The sequence below is a fragment of the Molothrus ater genome, chromosome 4 (genome assembly GCF_012460135.2).
Source record: "Molothrus ater isolate BHLD 08-10-18 breed brown headed cowbird chromosome 4, BPBGC_Mater_1.1, whole genome shotgun sequence".
NCBI classification, from domain to species: domain Eukaryota; kingdom Metazoa; phylum Chordata; class Aves; order Passeriformes; family Icteridae; genus Molothrus; species Molothrus ater.
In genome coordinates this window covers 3,921,937-3,939,711 of record NC_050481.2, presented here as the reverse complement: position 1 = coordinate 3,939,711, position 17,775 = coordinate 3,921,937, and the positions used below count along the sequence as shown (strand labels likewise).

The window sequence follows — 17,775 nt, the reverse complement described above, 5'->3', positions numbered from 1 at the left end:
TGGTTTAATTTGTTTCTTTGTAGGTACTGCCTGCATATCAGCCTAGTGGTTTTTTCCATATTAAAAAACCTTTTTTTTCATGTTTAAAAAAAATCCAAATGTAGCATGATGCTGTAAAGAGGTTTGTGTATCACTGAGGGTTATATAAACAAGCTGCACGTTTCTCAGTGTTATTCTAACTTGAAGTTCATGTTTGTCCAGTGCTTTTTGCCAGGTGGAAAATGTTTCTCGCCTGGATCATTTTTTCAACCTGTTCTTCCAGCGTGCCCTCCATCCTGCAAGGCTCCAGGCTGGCAGCAGCCCCAGTGCCCAGCTCCAGGATCCCTGCAGTGCCCTGCTCCCGGGCAGCCTCCCCGGGCTGCGCTGGCTGACGCTGCCCCAGCAAGTCAAGGTCATGTCCTTTTCACATCTCTCCAGGAAAAGTGGCCATGACCGGCCAGAAAGTCAGTGCAGGGGTCTTCTGCTCTTCCTGACTGATTGACCTAAGTGCTCTGCCCATCCTAGAATGGTCCATTTTCCTAAAATATTCAAGATTCCCACAGGATTGCTGTTTTGAGCCTAGTTTGGTGACTTTAGAGTTACCTAGGAAGAGTAGAGAAAGCAGCCCCTGGTATGTAGCTCTGTGTTTGATTTTCACCATTGAAGTATTTTGGCAGGCAAGAAATATTATTCTAGAAGCCCATTTCTGTCACTGTAGGACACAAAAGAACATGATGCAGACACACTGCTCTTTGTAAGGTAATAGGGACTTTTTATTTTCTGACTCCAATGTTTATGGATTTCCAAAAGTGACAGTGGATTGGAGGGTGACAGTGCCACCTCTCCAATGACACTGGACAAACCAACGGTCCATCAAATTTCTCCTCCTCCATAAAAGAATGTAAAACAATAAGTTATTTACAGAAAGTGTGTGAGAAAGTTTGTTACAAGAATATAAACATCAGGAGGCTTAGAAAAGCTTAAAAAATCAAGGTGACACATGTACTTCTCATAATTTAGGAGAGTTATAAATGGCTGTTGCAGAATCAAAATAAATACCTACATGTCATTTGTTGGTGCTAGACAGGTACAGTTTTTCTGCACCATTTCACTGTGCATTTCACATTACCTCCATGTTAGAAACTGAGTTGTGCTTTAAGCAGTAGTAAGACAAAAGGTAGATCACAGTAAATTACTTTAATTATAACTTAATAATTATATAAATTATAATAATGTATTTTAATAATAATCAAATAAATTTATCATTTAATAATGCTATAAATTATAATAATTACTATAGCATTAATAACAGTTTAGCTGCCAGTTGTAAACCTCACTTTCATTACTTTAGTATCTGTGACTCCAGTTTAAAATATGCTAGTCTGTGCTATTGTTTCCAAACAGATTTCTCTTTGCTAGTGTGGCTTTCTCCCTTTTCTCCTTTAAAGGAGAATTTTCTCCTCCTTTATCTTTAGTCACAGACAGATCACTATTTAGTTCTTTCCACCTTGCACATTAGGTTTTTTACTGCTTTTTTACAATTTGTTCATCAGGGACCTTTCCATGCTTTTTTCTTATTTCTTAAGTTTCTGTAAAGAGGCTCTGTTTTGCATTGGTCTCCACTTCAGCTTGCAGGCTGCTTTTTTTCTTATAAAATAAGTTTTAAAAGGACTTATGAAACAGCATCATTGATACTTACAATACAGACATCACTTTCCAGAGTTCTTTGAGATCATTCCCATTTGCCAGAAAAGTTTTGTTGTTGCAGAAGATGACATTTCCAGTCAGAGTTTTGGTGAAGAGCTATTCTATTCTATAATGAATATAAAACTAAAAATGTCAGTTCTCCAGGCAGAAAGCCATTTAAGTTTTGACTGGGGAGAAGCTGAGAGGATGATTAGTTGTTGAGTGCCAACAGGCTTGCTGACATTCCTCTGTTTAAAAACTGGCTGTATTTCAATTGGAGGCAGCCTGTTAACACAGCTCAAGAAGTTTGCAGCCATGTGATTTAGGTTCTTTTCATTAAGTAGCACATTTATGTCATGAGTTTCAGTGCCTTGGACCAAGAAAAGTATACATAGTTAAATTTGATTTAACCAACAGCTCCTGCAGTTACAGAAATAAGCTTCAAGTAGTTCCAATAGAACAAAAATAATGTGTGAGAGAGTTTTGGCGACTTCATCGAGACAAAAAAAACTTAAATCCATTGGATAAAAGATTTTTCTGAAAACTCAGTTGGATGCAGTAGTGTTCCAGGTTTGTCTTTAGCCCTCATGTTTTAAAGCACACTGAAAGTAAGGGTGGCATCTCCTTTGTGCCAACACTGGGCTCAGCAGGCACACAAGCAGAGAAACGGTACAGTTCAAAGAGCAGGGAAATAGACAGCAATTAGAAAGGATTTTTCTTAATTCTGGTGTTCCCAGGTATTCTTGATATTTGATGTTACTAATAAAAAATAGAAGTAAATTTTTATCCAATCACTTTGTACCTGTGAATCCCAGTCTGAGACAAGCAAGATGTGCTATTACTGGAAATTAATGTGTTGGAAATCTCTATTAAAAAGGGGTTTTTTTTGGACTATTTCAGATGGAAATTGACACAGCACTGAGTGATCTGGAAGCAGCTGACTTTGCAGAGCTGGTAAACATCTTGGTTTTGTTTGCTTTGCACAGTATCTCCTTGCCTTGGTGTCGTATTTAGTGGTTTAAGCAAAGACTATTTTCAAAATCCATCAACTTCTTTTAATAAAATGGGAGTCAATGCAGTTTATCCTGAATTTCTCTCCATGCTTAATATTATCACATATTAGAATCCTATAGAACTGGTCAATGAAAATCCGTCACTTAATATAATTTAAATCCATGGGATGTCTACAAAAATCACAGAGGTGATTGTTGTTGCATTTCTTTTTTGTGTAAATAACTGTCTCCTTCCCAAGCAATTTAATTTTCCAGTTTACAGAAAATTCTGTAAATTTACAGTTTACAAATGCTGCTTAGTTTTAATACTGTTACAGAAGGTAATCATAATATAATTTACTTATGTAACTCTTAGCTGTGCAAAGTGTAAACACATTGACATTTCAGCTATACTTGGTAATGAAAGAGCTGTCTTGAGCTCCAGAACAGTTAGTGTAAAATTCTAAAGAATCCCTGCACTGAACAAGCTGGGTGATTATTTACAGAAATCAGTGTTTATAAGTCACAGTTTATTGCACAGAAATTGATCCCAGCTACTTAATTTAAAATACAGTTTATCTATCTAAAAACAGGGCTGCTAATGGGAGAGCACTGAGTATTAAAAGATGAGTGAATGGGAGTATTCTGAGTAAAATGTCCAAGACTGGAAAAAATGCTTTGACTTGTTTTACTCTAGGAGGGCCCCTGGTGTCAGTAGTTATGCTGAAGTTACTTTGCTGTTAACTGTGAGAATGAACATATCCTAACAAAAATAGTTTATGAACATATAACAGTTAAATAGAAACTAGTTATTTTAAACTGAAATTTTTAGAGAAAATTGTAATGACACAGAATTCAATAATGGAGGCTAAAAATTTGGTATTTGTATGAAATGCTCAGTATTAACTGCTGTACTGGTAATAAGATGTGGTCAAATATGAAAGTATTAAAGTACTGATTACAGTTGACCAGAATTAGTTCACTTGCATTTGGTAAATAAAATAGAAATGCAGAATTAAAAATTACACAATGCTTTTTCACCCCCAACAGTCTGAAGATTATTATGACATGAGAAGATTATATGTGATCCTGGGCTCTTGTCTCTTTTACAAGGTAATATTAATGATTAAGACCTAAAGATTAGGAAAATGTATCTAGAAATCTGATTTAATGTTTCAGAATCACATAAATCTAAAGTGAATATATGACTGATTTAAGCATGTATTTCTAGTGACAGACCTAAAGCTCAAACACCATAACAGAAAAAATCAGTTTTGGGTAATGCTATGTACTGTGTGAACAGCAAGAACAAAAATACTTCTTTCAAACTGGAATTTGTTGGTGTGCAATCCAAGGATTGGAAAGAGGGAGTAATAACAAAGTAGTAAGAGTTAGTTCAACTGAGATTGTAGGATATTTTAATTGGAACTCTTGTTCATTCCTATGTTTTAATAGCAGGTGCTCTATCTTGAACCTGTCTTTAAATCCAAGACTTGAGAAAATGTATTGACAGCTTTTTTCACTTTGGCCTCATTGCTAACTTTATTTCTCTTTGGTAAATGTAGACAGTGTAATCAACACTACAAAGAGGAAGGTAACAGCCTTTGCTTTAAGAAAACTTGCATTTAAAGAATTTTATCAGGCAATTGTTTTTTGTGCTGGGAGTGTCATGAGAGAAGTGGAACTGCACAGTATCTGCCATAACAGCACTTCAGCTGTAAAGCCCTTGGAGTGGGAACCACTGTACTATGGATTTTCTTTGGAAATTTTATTAATTCCAATTTTTTTTTTAATTTATGAAGTTTAATAATTTTATTAGTGAGTGAAAGCTCACTATTTTTGGAGAGAGAATTCAATGAGAATTCAAGCACCTTAACACTGTAGGCTGTTTTGCAAGCTGGGAAAGCCCAGCTCACCTTTGATAATTCACATATATGCTGATGGTTGATTTGCTTATGTTTAGTGTTTTGATTATTTAGAAGTGGCCCAAAAGCTCAATGTTGTTACAACTGTACACCAAAAAGAGTCTGTAGCCAGAAACCTTAAGAGCTCAGTGCATGTGGAGCAGGGTTATCTCTGTATGAAAAGTACTCTGAAGTGCTGTGTGGTGGTGTTGTATCCTCACTGAACACATTTCCTTTTCTGTGTTTAATTAAGGGTTACCTGATTGGCAATCACTTGCCCAAGGAAGACCTTGTTGATGTGGGTTTCTATTGCCAGCACTACTGCCTGTTATCCCTGGCAGCAGAGCAGAGGATCGGGCAGTTGGTGATTTGGCGGGAAGCGTTCCCACAGCATCACCTGCAGCCCTGCGAGGAGTCGAGTTCCACAGGATACAGGGAACCTGAAGCAAGATACTTCTTACTCATAGTTGGCTTGGTGAGTTGATGCTGCAGCATGCCCATTCTCTGAGCCTCTCTTTTGATGTTGGGAGTTGTCTGTTCACTAGATCAACACTTCCATGCGTTTTGTTGGGTGTCACCACATTTCTCCTCACAGAGAAAAGCAAGGCACAATTCCTCCCAAGAATATTTCTGGGTTTCACATTCTTTCAACCTCAGAGAAAGCAAAAACAATTCTTCTCTTATTTGCTGTGCCTGTGTTTGTTCACAAGTGGAATGCATTGTGGAAGATTGTTTACCTGAAGAGAATTGGTAATTGGATTGTGGTGTGAGTGTTTTGATTCACTGACCAATTAAATCCACGTTTGTGTGTTTCAGGTGACAGTCACAAGATGTTGGGCAGTTGGAGTTGAGTGCTTGGCAGGTTCAGTTGAGATGTAATATAGAATAATCCAGTATAATAAAGTAATTAGTTAGCCTTCTGATAAGATGGAGTTCTCCTCATCATTTCTCCCTGCCACAGGGGTCATCTTGTTCTGATAGTTGGGTAATTTTTTCAAAATACTCAAATTGTAGCTGTTTCATGGGATAGAATTTCCCAGGGAGCAGCATTATTTATACATCTACAAAGCTTGCAAAACTTAATATAAATTCTCATTATTTTTATGCCATTTCACTTCAGTTGAAAATGTTTCTACCTTCATAATCTTGTCTTTTCAGACAGCTCACATCAGAAATGTCTGGATTTGGTTTTCTAATGTGGATTTTGTTTCAAGCAAACAGCTATTGTATTTGTCTTGCCCACAGACCAAGACAGGAATGATGAATCTGACTCCATGTTCCCAGAAGGCTAATTTATTATTTTACAATACTATATTATATTAAAGAATACTATACTATACTAAATTAAAGAATAGAGAAAGGATACTTAGAGAATGCTAAAAAGATGATAATGAAAATTCATGACTCTCTCCGGAGTCCTGACACAGCTTGGCACCGATTGACCAATGAGTGAAAACAACTCACAGCAGAATCCAATGAAACAATCACCTGTGGTAAACAATCCCCAAACACACATTCCACATGAGCACAACACATGAGAAGCAAATGAGATAATATTGTTTTCCTTTTTCTCTGAGGCTTCCCAGCTTCCCAGGAGTAAAATCCTGGGTGAAGGGATTTTTCCAGAAAATGTCAATGCCACAAACAGCTGATGAGTTTGTAAGCAGTCTGTTCTGTTTATATTTACAGAGACACTTTGTCCTGTGTGTCCTGCTGGAGGCAGGGGGCTGTGCATCCAGAGCTATTGGGAACCCAGGGCCAGACTGTATCTATGTAGACCAGGTCAAAGCAACCATTCTCCAGCTGGAAGGAATAGAGGCCAGCATCGAGGAAAGGCTGGATTCTCCCTCCATGCCACCTTTAGCCTGTGCTGACTGGTTCCTTCCTGCAGCACGGGACAGACTGGAGAGCTTGAGCACCTCCCCAATGCTGAGCAAGCTGCAGAGCTCCTCCTGCAAAGCTGGGAGCACTGCAGGGAGCAAGAGGAGCCTCTTTGGGGACACTCTGCGCACCCCGAGGAGCAGCGGGGCGGCTGAGCAGGGCAGCGAGGGGCCGGCGGAGGAGGAGAGCACCAATCCACAGCCTCTGCTGCTGGAGCAGGTCAGAACTGAACAGCTTCTGGGGGCTTGGGGAGAGGGCAGCCCATTCCAACTCAAGGTGCCTTTTACAAAAGGCACACTATAAAAGAGTAAGTCCCCTGAATTCCCTGTAAAATAATTCTGTTGCCTTGGGAAGCACTGAGTCAGCCTCAGAGCCATCACACTTTTTTATCATTGCTTGTAAATATTTGGGGATTTCACATGACTGAAGTGGGCACAGCTGTGTTGGAAAAAAAAGCAGATGTAATTGGAGACTATCCCCAAAATAACCTATCACAACTAATTTCTGTACAGTTGTATGACCCCAAAACAGCCTATCATAACTAATTGCTGTACAATTGTATGACTGCTTCTAAGTTTAGTCTAAAATAGGCTATAAAATACATTTATATAAATTGATATAAGTGGGCCTTATTAAAAATGCTACATTGTCCTCTTCTTTCTGTTGGTTTGGTTGGGTTCTGGTCTTTGTTTAGGTGTGTGTTCTCTGTTATTTCATCTATCTGCTTGTTCTTCAGGCCACTAGGAAAAAACACACCCTGCCAAACCCATTTCATTCAGGAAACCTGAAAAAGAACTCTTCAGAGAAAGATACAGAACTTCCTAATGCTATGAAGTAAGAAACTGCTTTTTATTGAGCATTTCATTTTTTAGGCCATGCCTAGATTGTTTTTAAATATACACAGGTCACAAAAGTCCCCTTGTGATTTTATCCCAACCAAAGCTTTGCCATGCAAAGATGATCAGAAGTGAATCTGTTAAACTGAGAGCTTAATTAAACATAAAAATTTGAAATAATACAATAAAAACCATCTGTTTCTGAATAACATGTCAGTATTGTGCACACCTGTCCCACATCTGTGTGACCTTGGAATTTGAAGCAGGAGTTTCTGGACCACACATGTAGTTACCTTGTGCCTCCATGTTATCTCTAGGTAGGTGTACAGTGAACAAAGCTTTTATTTCACTTTCGTTTTTTGGAGACAGTTTTTGAGAACACAAATTTATTTGGCAATGCCTAACTAGCAAGCACAGTTTTTTAATTTGTTCTTTTTTTAAATTGAGTATTACAGTCAAAATCAGCAGGATTTCCTTGATGTGAAGATAGAAACCTTTGAATGCCTGTATCCATTTTGTACCCTACTGTAATTAGAAGACCAATTCTCCCTTAAGAAACAAAAGCTGCAAATTATTTGAATTAAATGACTTCTCAATATTTTTAAGGTTGACATCTGGTCCTGAGAACACCCTCTTCCACTATCTGTTTTTGGAGACAATGCAGGGAATCTTTATTACTCCAACTCACAAAGAAGTAGCCCAGCTTGGTGGCTCCATCCACCCTCAGTTAATTGAGAATTTCTACCAGTGCTGCCTTTCAATCCGTTCCATTTTCCAGCAGTCCATGAAGAAAGAGGTATGGAAATTTGGATTTCTCTTTGTCCAATCACATTCTCAATTCAGTATTTCAAGGTTCTTTTCACTTCATTATTTCAGTGGTTCACGAGCAGCTGTATTTTCATGTCTGCAGACTCTGAACCAAAGTGGAACAGTGTCAGTTGTATTTTTAGATCCTACTACAGTTGACAATTCAATGAGTTAAGTGAGAAAAGGGGAAATAACAGTACAGACTGAATTAAGGCAAGTTTATAAATAGCAGTATAGTTTTTCTTAATGCTTCTTTGCTGTTTCTGAGTCCTGACACAGCTTGGCCCTGATTGGCCAATGTGTGAAAACAACTCACAGCAGAATCCAATGAAACAATCACCTGTGGGTAAACAATCTCCAAACACATTCCACATGTGAGCAAAACACAGGAGAAGCAAATGAGATAATTATTGTTTTCCTTTTTTGCTGAGGCTCTCTCTTTTCTTTTTCTGGCTAGACCCATGTGCCTTGTAAATTCTAGGAATTTTTAAGTGTTAAAAATAGTGTTAATTTGGTGGATTGGTCACATGACACTGGGGTTTGGCTGAGTAGGACTTTGGCAATGAGCCATGTATTTTGGGCATTTCTGTTGGGAGATGTAGAAACCCAAAAGCAAGCAGAGAAAAAAGAAGAGTATTTCTTAAAATCAAATTGCCTTTGGCTATAGCCATTAAATAGATATTTTATAGCTCAAGCCATAAAAACTGGGAATCAGAAATAACTGATGAACATGTCTCGTTCAGCAAAATTTGCTGTAATCTTTGTAGATTGGCTCTAGCAATTAATGCTGAAATTGGCAGGCTGTATTATGGCACAAGGAGAATGTTCAAGAATAAATAGAAATTTGCCTTGTTCATTGTACATGATAAAAAATGAAATATAGAAATGTACTATTATACCGTGTGTTCTTTGTCATCTGCTAAATATTGTTACAGTTTGGGATCTAGAGAGCTGCACCAGTAATGCAAAGTTACTGTAAACTGATCAATAATCAATTTTTCCTCTATTTTTGAGAACTGAAAATTCACAATTTAACTTTTAAAATGCGTACAGGAGTCTTGAATAAATCTTAAGTTTAGCAAAAACAAGCTCAGTGGTCTTAAACCCTAAAATATCATGTTTTGACCACATTTTCTAGATCTTCAGTCCCTACATCTTCAATATTGTAGGCAGGTTGAACAATGTGGTTTCTCTGTCTGAATATGGCAGACAGAAGTTCCTTGAGTTGTTTTCTAAAAACACCTTTTCTTTGACCTTTGAAGCAATTGTTTCACTGGCAGATCCAGAGATGAACTGGAACTTTTGCAAGGTTTATTCAGAGGTTTTTCTCAAAACACAGCTCTAACAGCTTGAGGAGACACAAAAATGTCTTTATTTTCTATGCTTTTATGCCCTCATACTGAGTAAGAGTCAGAAAATCTCTGAGCAAAGTGCTTCAGCTGTTTATTTGCAAAAAGAAATTCCTGCCTGGCCAAGTTTATTCAATAGACTTTTACTATCATGGTTCTTAATTAGGGAGGCACACAGAGAAGAAAAGATGAGAGCTTTAGCTGTTGTAACACACTTTTTCAAGTGCTGGAGTAACTCAGATGTCTTATTAGAAAAACAGTGTTTAGCTAGAAGGAAAAAAAGTCAGAAAAGGGAGCATGTGTCTAATTCTAAGGTGTGTAACAATGGAAAAGCCTTTTGATGCCCAAGTAACAAAACTGTGGAGAAAAGAATCAAGTAAGCAAGTCAGTTATATCTCCTAAGCCTGGCTTTTTGACAGCAGAGTCATCCATCAGAGAGTCCTGAACAAATCACATGCTTGTATTGGCTGGGTTTATGTCCAAATGTCTCATTCTCTACTAACATTTCACCAGCTGTTTTACAGAAAAAGAAGAAGGCAGGCAGTGGGATTGCAGATTTCAGTACGGCAGCTGAGGACCCAGGGCTGGTAAGAGAACATGGACTGCTGTTTGAGTGCTCTCCTGAAAACTGGACTGACCAGAAGAAACCACCACCAACAATGAACTACTGGGTTGTGGGGTAGGTTTCAAGACCAATTTCACCTCCAGATTTTCATTTGGACTTATGCCATTGTGTTCTTTAAAAATAAATTTAGCGCATCGCAGAAATACTTGAGCTGACTGACTGAGGTAGCTTTAATTTAAGGGGACTGGGAAGTTGCATTCATGTGAATTTCCACCTTTAATAGCTGCTGAGTCAATGACATAAATAAGGTGACAGTTATAATTACTGCTCTATTATAAAAGAGGCTGTTTCAATGGGAAGAAAAATGTTTAAAGAGAAAGAAAAATAATTGTTTCCCAGCATGAATGTACATAACTGCTGTTCGTGTGGAAAAACTAAAATCTTTAATTAAAACATTGAAAAAATGTTCATGTTACTGTTGATACCTTTTAAAAATAATTATAATGCACAGGTATTAACAGCTTCTCTATTTTAGCTCTTTCCCTAGGAGAGCTCATTGGATTAATATGTGGGAATGTAACTACCCAGATGTTACTACAGTTAAAAATTAGTAAATATGTGAATCCTGGGGCTTGCTCCCAAGGGCCTTGATTGCAACTTCTACCCCACAGACTTGGATTGCTGCAGACCCAGAAGATCCTGAAAACCTGAAGATTTTTTTCCCTACACAGCCTTAAAAAAACTGAGTAGAGAATAACTTGATTTTAAAATCCAGTGTGTTGAAAGAGGCCAAGTAACGCAGGACAGACACCAAAATTTATCAAGTGTCTTACACAGCAGCTTGTTTTAACTTCCTGCTGAAACCTTGCAGTACAACCAGAATCTACCATTTGGGGAGAAAAAGCAAATAACACCTGTGATGATTTTCTTCTTTTCTTTTTTCCCCCAGGAGACTCATTCTCCATCCCAAACCTCAGGAGTGTTACGTGTGTTTCCATGACTCGGTGACAGAAGCTGCTGTGGAGCTGGCCTTTAAACTGTCCTTTGGCTTAGCTGCATAGCTGAGCTTCCTGCACACTCAGGCATCCTGCAGGGTGGTATTCATTCTTTAAAATATCCCACATAAAGGGAAACAAACTCAATTTGGGTGCCACCCATGGGGCATCTTTGAAATGCTTTAAAAAAATCAAATACCTTGTGGTATGACACAGTTAAAACTTCAGTGGTGCTTCTGATGAGCTCATCAATTGAATGCTTATTTTCAGAGAACCAAAGTTCTTATTTTTATATGCTGTCACTTTTTTTTTTATGCTGGTCATAACTTTATTATATGAAAATGCCACATCCTTTGCATGTTCACTGCTGTTCAGTGTTCAATATGCAACATAAAATGGTAAGCTGATCTTCACAGTACTCCATGAACATAGAAATTGGTGGTAGAGGAAAAAAATGTTTCCCCAGTTACTTAAAATTTTGCACCTCTGAAGGCCTGAAAAACACTAAATGTTTTCAGTAGCATTGTGTTAATCAAAACAGAGAGAAATCTTTTAGACAATTCCTGGCACTTAGCCTCACAAAACTGATGGTTTACTATTTTTGCTCTCCTGCACACTTCAAGGACTGTAGTGTGGTTGATGTTTTACTTGACTCCGTGAGTTTTAACTATAAATAATGCTTAAATTTGTTCAAATGCCATTTTGAAGACACAAAAAAAAACAGGGGCAGGCAGGGTGGTTTTAAGATGTGCGTGGACTTGGCTTATTTTATATTCATAATTTCATATTCATAATAAAAATGTATATTTGTTAAAGAACAGTAAAGCATTAATTTTTTATTCTTTTTTTTTACTTAATGTATTTTCTCTTTTGCTTTATTTTTTTATTCTAATTGTTTTTCATGAGTGCTTTTCATAAAATGCATAACTAGGATTGCATTTTAAACCACGGGATCAGAAAGTTTTAACTGTTTAGGAAAGCAAATTCAATTCCATGGGTTCTCATGGCCAAATGTTTAGGTCCTGCTCTCACTAGTAAATGACACAGTTTGGGGTAGTCCTAAAACAGTCAATCAAATGCTTGCAGTGCTCACAGGGTGATTCACAGCTTGTCTTCATCACTCAACAGTTTGCTTCAGTTCCAAGCAGCAGAAGTCTTGGGCCTGAAGTGCAAGCTGTGATTGAGGACTTGGCTAATCAGCTTTCTCCAGGATTTATGGTTCCTAGCAGATGAGCAGCAGTATTTCAGTCTGAGGCCTGCAAATCACAGCAGCAGTCTGTTAGCTCTGTTCCCTGTGTATAAATCAAGTGATGCTACACCTCTCAAAAGTCTAAAATGTCTGAGGTTTGGGCATTACATTTCCTGGTGGATGGAAGAAGGAACGTGGAGAAAAGGAAGCTTGCTGCAGTGCTTTTAGCTGTTTATCCTAATGTCCTGGAGAACCCTTTCTTGAATTTAGAAGAATAATGTCATTCTAAAAGTGCCACCAAGTGTCTGATACCTGTATCAGGCTGTCAGGCATTGCTTTAAGATGGAGTGTGAGCACCCTCTCTGTCAGCCAAAATGCACAGGGGGGCTGCTGCAGGAGAGCAATGTCTGCACAGCCCTGTAAATAGCACTTCCCATTGCTATCCCTAGCAATGGGTGAAGTAAGGAAGTTGAAAATCTCAACTGTTTCTCATATTACTGATGTTTCACTCATAGTTTGAGATCTTCTAGAGCTAACACCAAATTCATATGCTCATTCATATTTATTTCAAAATAAATCCATTTCTCCAAAAAGAAGTGCTTGAAAAAGAAAGGACCTGAAAAGGAAGAGTGTTGGCCTTTCTTGCAGCTCATACCAAATAGAAGAGATAATTGTATAATATCCTTGGTGTAGTATAAACTTGGGAAATTTCAAAATCTCTAGTTGTTTTTAAAAATCCATTTCTTTCTCTGTAGCATCTCTGGCACTGTTTGGCAAATGTGACACACTATTTCCCAACACAGGCTCTAAAGGTTGCTTTTAAGGACAAATGCAAACATATTTTTATGTCCAAAGGGATAAGGAAAACTGGTAAAAATAATCTTTTGCATATTAATTTTAATAAATAAAATAGATCTGGTCAAGAGCTGTGCACTTCTTTCCCTCAGCATGGCTGGTAATGAGTGGTGGTAGAAAGAGGCAGGTTTCCTGTGTAGCCTATTGTTACAGCAATAAAATTTGGGTTTGATCTTACATGATTAATGACTTAGTGAGGTGCTTGCAAATGTCCCTCCATTCAGATGGATTCTTGAAAGGCACACAGGCCAACACCTGTGGAATTAATGACAAGGAATCTTGGTCTTGGAATATGAAGTGTTGATACTGGCATTTGGCAAATTGCATAAAATTCATTCATATCAGCAGAATGGAAAATAAATTATATCTGGTTTGTTTAATGTGAAAATAGATGGAAAATCTGCTTCATTTGTCTCTGTCTTAAGTTATCTCTTTCAGGATTTCTTTGATTAGCTTTTGATAATGTAAACAAAAATCCAGTGTTCTGTGTTTTCTCTTGTTGACAGTTCTTTACTACAGTGCCAGAAAATTTCCTTGCCCCAGGCTTTTCTGGTAGTGCTGACCAGGAGGAATTCTGTCAGTCACTAAAGTCTGATTAATCTCCTGATATCGCATGCAAATTTTTAAGCAGTTCTTTTTCAATTACAGTCATTTTGTATTTAAAGAGTTTTAAGGTTGTTTTCTTTCTTTACTTACAGTGGAAAAAAGTGAGACAGGCATTGTGTAAATAATACTGTTTATAGTTCTTAAAATCTCCCTTCCATCTCCTGAAGTGCTTCCAGATGGCTCACATGTGTATGTGAGCTTGAGACTCAAATTTTAGAAACATTCCATGAATAACACTCAAGATTAATTTCCTTAGGAGTACAATGCTCAGCCAAGTGCCATATCCACTGTTGAAGCTCAGGGTATTTGGAAGCTGTCTTAGATGTTCTGTTCAGGTCAGGAAATGGGATACTACAGCTGCAGAGTTGTTCCCAAACTGGTAAATAACAAGTGATTTTGGGTACATCCACATGGTCTGCATTTACTGTACAAGATGTGCCCCTGATGCAGTTATAGGCAGCATAGCTATGTCAGAGCTGTAAAAAGTTATGTAAAATGTTTCTCCTACTGGGATCAGCTTATATCAGTGAAAAGATAAAAAAAACCTCATTGTAGGAATTGCTCTGAAACTGCCATGTTTCCTGATGATTTTGTAAATACAGTGGTTTGGATAGATCCTGTTCTTGGTGCTCTGAAGTTTGATTTAGTACAAAGGTCAGTGTTCTAATATGGTAGTGCTGTGCTTTCATAGGTGTATGCAGCAATCTTTGTGTTTCAGTTTGGGAAGGGCATTCTGGCAAACCTGGCTGCTGGCAGAGCAGCAGGAGCCAGACCCACTGAGATCAGCTCAGGTGCCAGAGGGTGCTGCTCCTACTGGGGAAGGCAGTGAAACCTCTGCACTGGCGGTGCCAGCTTTACCTTACCAAAGAAATGGATTTTTAAAAATGTGCCCCAGGTGTTATATTTACTTCATTCTAGAGGCAGACCAATGCACAGTACTAATTGAATCCTTCCTGTTCCCTATAAATTTACCAATGTGCAATTAGAAGCATAAAAGTAATAAGAAATGCACAATCTTTAAAGGGGAGGATGAAGCAGAGTGAAATAAATTTCTCTGGAAGTAGTGCTGAGCACAGCTATCAGTTTTGCATTTGTTTAGATTCTGTAGGGAAACATTTTAACTGAATTTGGCCAACTTTGGGTGCAGAAACCAGACGAGTTTGGTTTTTCCTGACTTAAGGTGTTATGGGGTGTCATTTAAAGAATGAATGACCATCCTTGTTCTGTATCAAGAATATCAACTGAAGATTTTCTCAACTGGAGATTTCTGGGTGGTTTACATCTCTAGATATATTTCATTCATTCAAATAGGTAAAATTAATTTCCTGAAAAGTGTGTCTGGAAGGGTTTGCAGTACAGAGAGAAATTTCTTCTGTCTCTGGGGCTGTTGCCTTTCCTGATTTGCCAGCAGTGGATAACTGAACTCTGGTTCTTGTCTGTGCAAGGTTATCCCAGGAATTGGCTGCTTTGCTTCACCTGTTGCTCCCTGTGCCTTTTACTTGGGCTGAATTAATAATTTTTGATGCCTTTATAAGAAGGTGCACAGTTTGGAGTTCTTCCTTCAAAGGTTGGTTCATTGCCTGCCATGTTTTCCCCTGTAGAGAATCCCAAGAGCTGGAAAACAGATTAAAAATCCACACATTTAATTTTAACTTGTTTATCTTTGCCACACAGGTTTTTTAATTTTTGCTCCACTATAGGGAAAAGCTGAAACAAGTAATGCTTCTTATAGATCTGAGCAAGAATATGTGGGGAGGAAGTAAAAGCTTGGTATTCCATAGAAAAAAAATCTTGGCAGAGAATTTGATCCATAAGGATTCTGCTGGAGGACAGCAGCATTGGAATGGCAGTTGTTTGAGCTGGGAAGTGTTTCAGCAAATGGAAGTCACTACCTGTTTGAATACTCTGTCTTCACCCCTCCAGGTCTCTATGCTTTGGTAGAAATGAGACAAAGCAGTGATCTCCTCTGTTGAAGTGTCTCAGCTCTGCAGGCAGTCTGTGCTGAAAAGCAGAGTGTCTGCATGCATAACAATGTGCATAAATTTATTTTCTATTAGGTGCTGCTGAGCAACAGTTCCAGGAACTGGGGACTGGCTTATTAAAATTACAAATACAGATGGGCTGCCTGGCCTGTGCAGGGAATGGGTAGTTCAGTACAGGGAATTGTTGGGCACCAGGCCTTCAGTTTTGGATGTTATGGACACCACTAAAGGTGGCTTTTACACACAGGAATGAACACCTTTTAAATCTTTATCATCACATTTATTAAGAATTCATGAGGGTGTTAGCAACAGCTTTTCCATTTGCAGTTATTTGTGCCTGACAGACTAGTGCTGAAGAGCCAAGCAATTCTACAGAAGCAGAAATCGATCAAAATTACATTTTTTATCTACTGGATTTTATGTGCATTTTACAGAACTTGTACTGGCTTCTACCTTTGTTTTGTAGAATTATATTCAGTTCACAGCTTGGTGAAAGCTTTTAGTAGAAAACTAGGACTGGTTTTCCTTTTCCTACTCAGAGCTGGGTATTTGGGGTAGGGCAGGTTTGTGGATAGAATAATTTTACTAGGTTGTTCAGTAGCATTTGAAGTACATTTAATAATACTAATTCTTGCTGTGAAGATTATCTTCAAATAAATAATTCTTAAAAAAAACATGGAAATGCTCTTGAGAAAGCAGGAGTTTATTCCCTGCATCCCTGAGGAAGTTTTGCCACCTGATAACAGGAGTTGTTAGTTCTAAAGTGTTTTGTTTCAAGGATCTCCTCTCTTGGTATTCCAGGAAGTCAAAATAAAATCTGAATAAATGTTGGCATGGAAATTGCTTAGGTCATTTCAGAAAATACCAGGGATTCTTAAATTCTTACATAATGCCCTGCATACCTCTGGTAATCTGTCCTAAATATCACAAACCTTGAAGCTTACCCCATAAGTACTATTGATGTCTTCCTTTCAGACTAAAGGGAATTTCACTCTTTTATGCTTTATCTGAGCAGCAGGCCTGCAGTTCATGCTGGTTTTATTTCAAAGTGCTGTGCCTCTTGAGGCTTTGCCAAAGAACTGCCTCTGCTTCTGGTCATTAACTTACCACTAGGATAGAGAAAACAATCAAGATTACTAAAAACACAAATTACAATAATTTAGAGTAAGGTAATGGGTTTAGTAGCACAAAATATGAGAATGAGAGGATTTATATGTGTTGTGGGTATACAAATGTATTTTGTGAGTGATCCAAAACAAAATATGCTAAATGCTTTTTAGCTAGGTTATGACAGTTATTTATATTGATGAACATAAACATTATTGTGAACATGCATTAAATATGTGTGTATCAGTAGCCTGAATTAGACAAGATTGTCTTTCTGTCATTATGGAGGACCTAGAACCTCACCTTGACATTGCAAGTGGATTTGATTTCAGATGTACTTGAATTTTAATCAATATTAATTTTTAAAAGTGTCTTCTCTCCTATATAATTGGGGATTTGGATTTGTCTCTCCCAAAAAAAATGTGTGCATGGTTTTTGCTAGTGAAGACAAAAAAAAACAGTGCTAGTTCCTAATACAGCCCTTAAAATATTTTAGAGGACTCTATTGATCACTAATGAACTGCAATCTACTTGGTAAAAAAACTATTTCACTCCTACTAAAGAAGGAAAAAAATGAGCTGTGCAAGTTTTAACAGCACTGAAAGAATTCAGAGCACCCTTAGGATGGGAGTGACCTCATTTAATTCCTAAGCCTTCTACTTGCCCAGTAGAGCTTAAAAAAAGCATCAGAAGAAGGATCACAGCTTTTCTAAATTTAGCCATTGGTACCAGCTAACACAGAGTGTGACACCAGATAAATATTTAATGGTCAAAAGATCCTCCTGTGGAGTGATCCATTAGGAGAAAAAAGTTCCTTAGTGTTCTTTACTACAGAAAGACCAAGGAATCCAAGAAAATCCTTACTTGCTTCTTGTTTGAAATTCTCAATGTTTCCATTTTGCTCGTACTAAAACAACATTGAAAAGGTTTTTACCTGGCTGGCAGCATTAAAAGCCAAAACACATCCCAAAAATAGAAAAAGCCAAGCATATAGAGGCCTAGAACACTTAGTACAGTATTTCTTGAGAAAATTTAGAATGGC

General features: G+C 37.8%; 1 protein-coding gene across 3 annotated transcripts in view; it reads left to right on the top strand.

Moving 5' to 3' along the window:
- Positions 1-11,783, top strand: part of INTU (inturned planar cell polarity protein) — a 42,009-nt gene extending 30,226 nt beyond the window's left edge. For 2 of the 3 annotated variants that reach the window (XM_036382740.1, XM_036382739.1), the window contains exons 8-16: positions 202-391; positions 2,566-2,619; positions 3,708-3,770; positions 4,815-5,036; positions 6,251-6,661; positions 7,179-7,276; positions 7,885-8,074; positions 9,959-10,113; positions 10,949-11,783. In XM_036382740.1, coding sequence (XP_036238633.1) covers positions 202-391; positions 2,566-2,619; positions 3,708-3,770; positions 4,815-5,036; positions 6,251-6,661; positions 7,179-7,276; positions 7,885-8,074; positions 9,959-10,113; positions 10,949-11,060 — 1,495 coding nt within the window. In that variant the 3' untranslated portion in view covers positions 11,061-11,783. Of the gene's footprint in view, positions 1-201; positions 392-2,565; positions 2,620-3,707; positions 3,771-4,814; positions 5,037-6,250; positions 6,662-7,178; positions 7,277-7,884; positions 8,075-9,947; positions 10,114-10,948 lie in introns of all 3 variants that reach the window. The other variant, XR_004980175.1, reaches the window with a different exon arrangement.
- Positions 11,784-17,775: the final 5,992 nt, after the last annotated feature.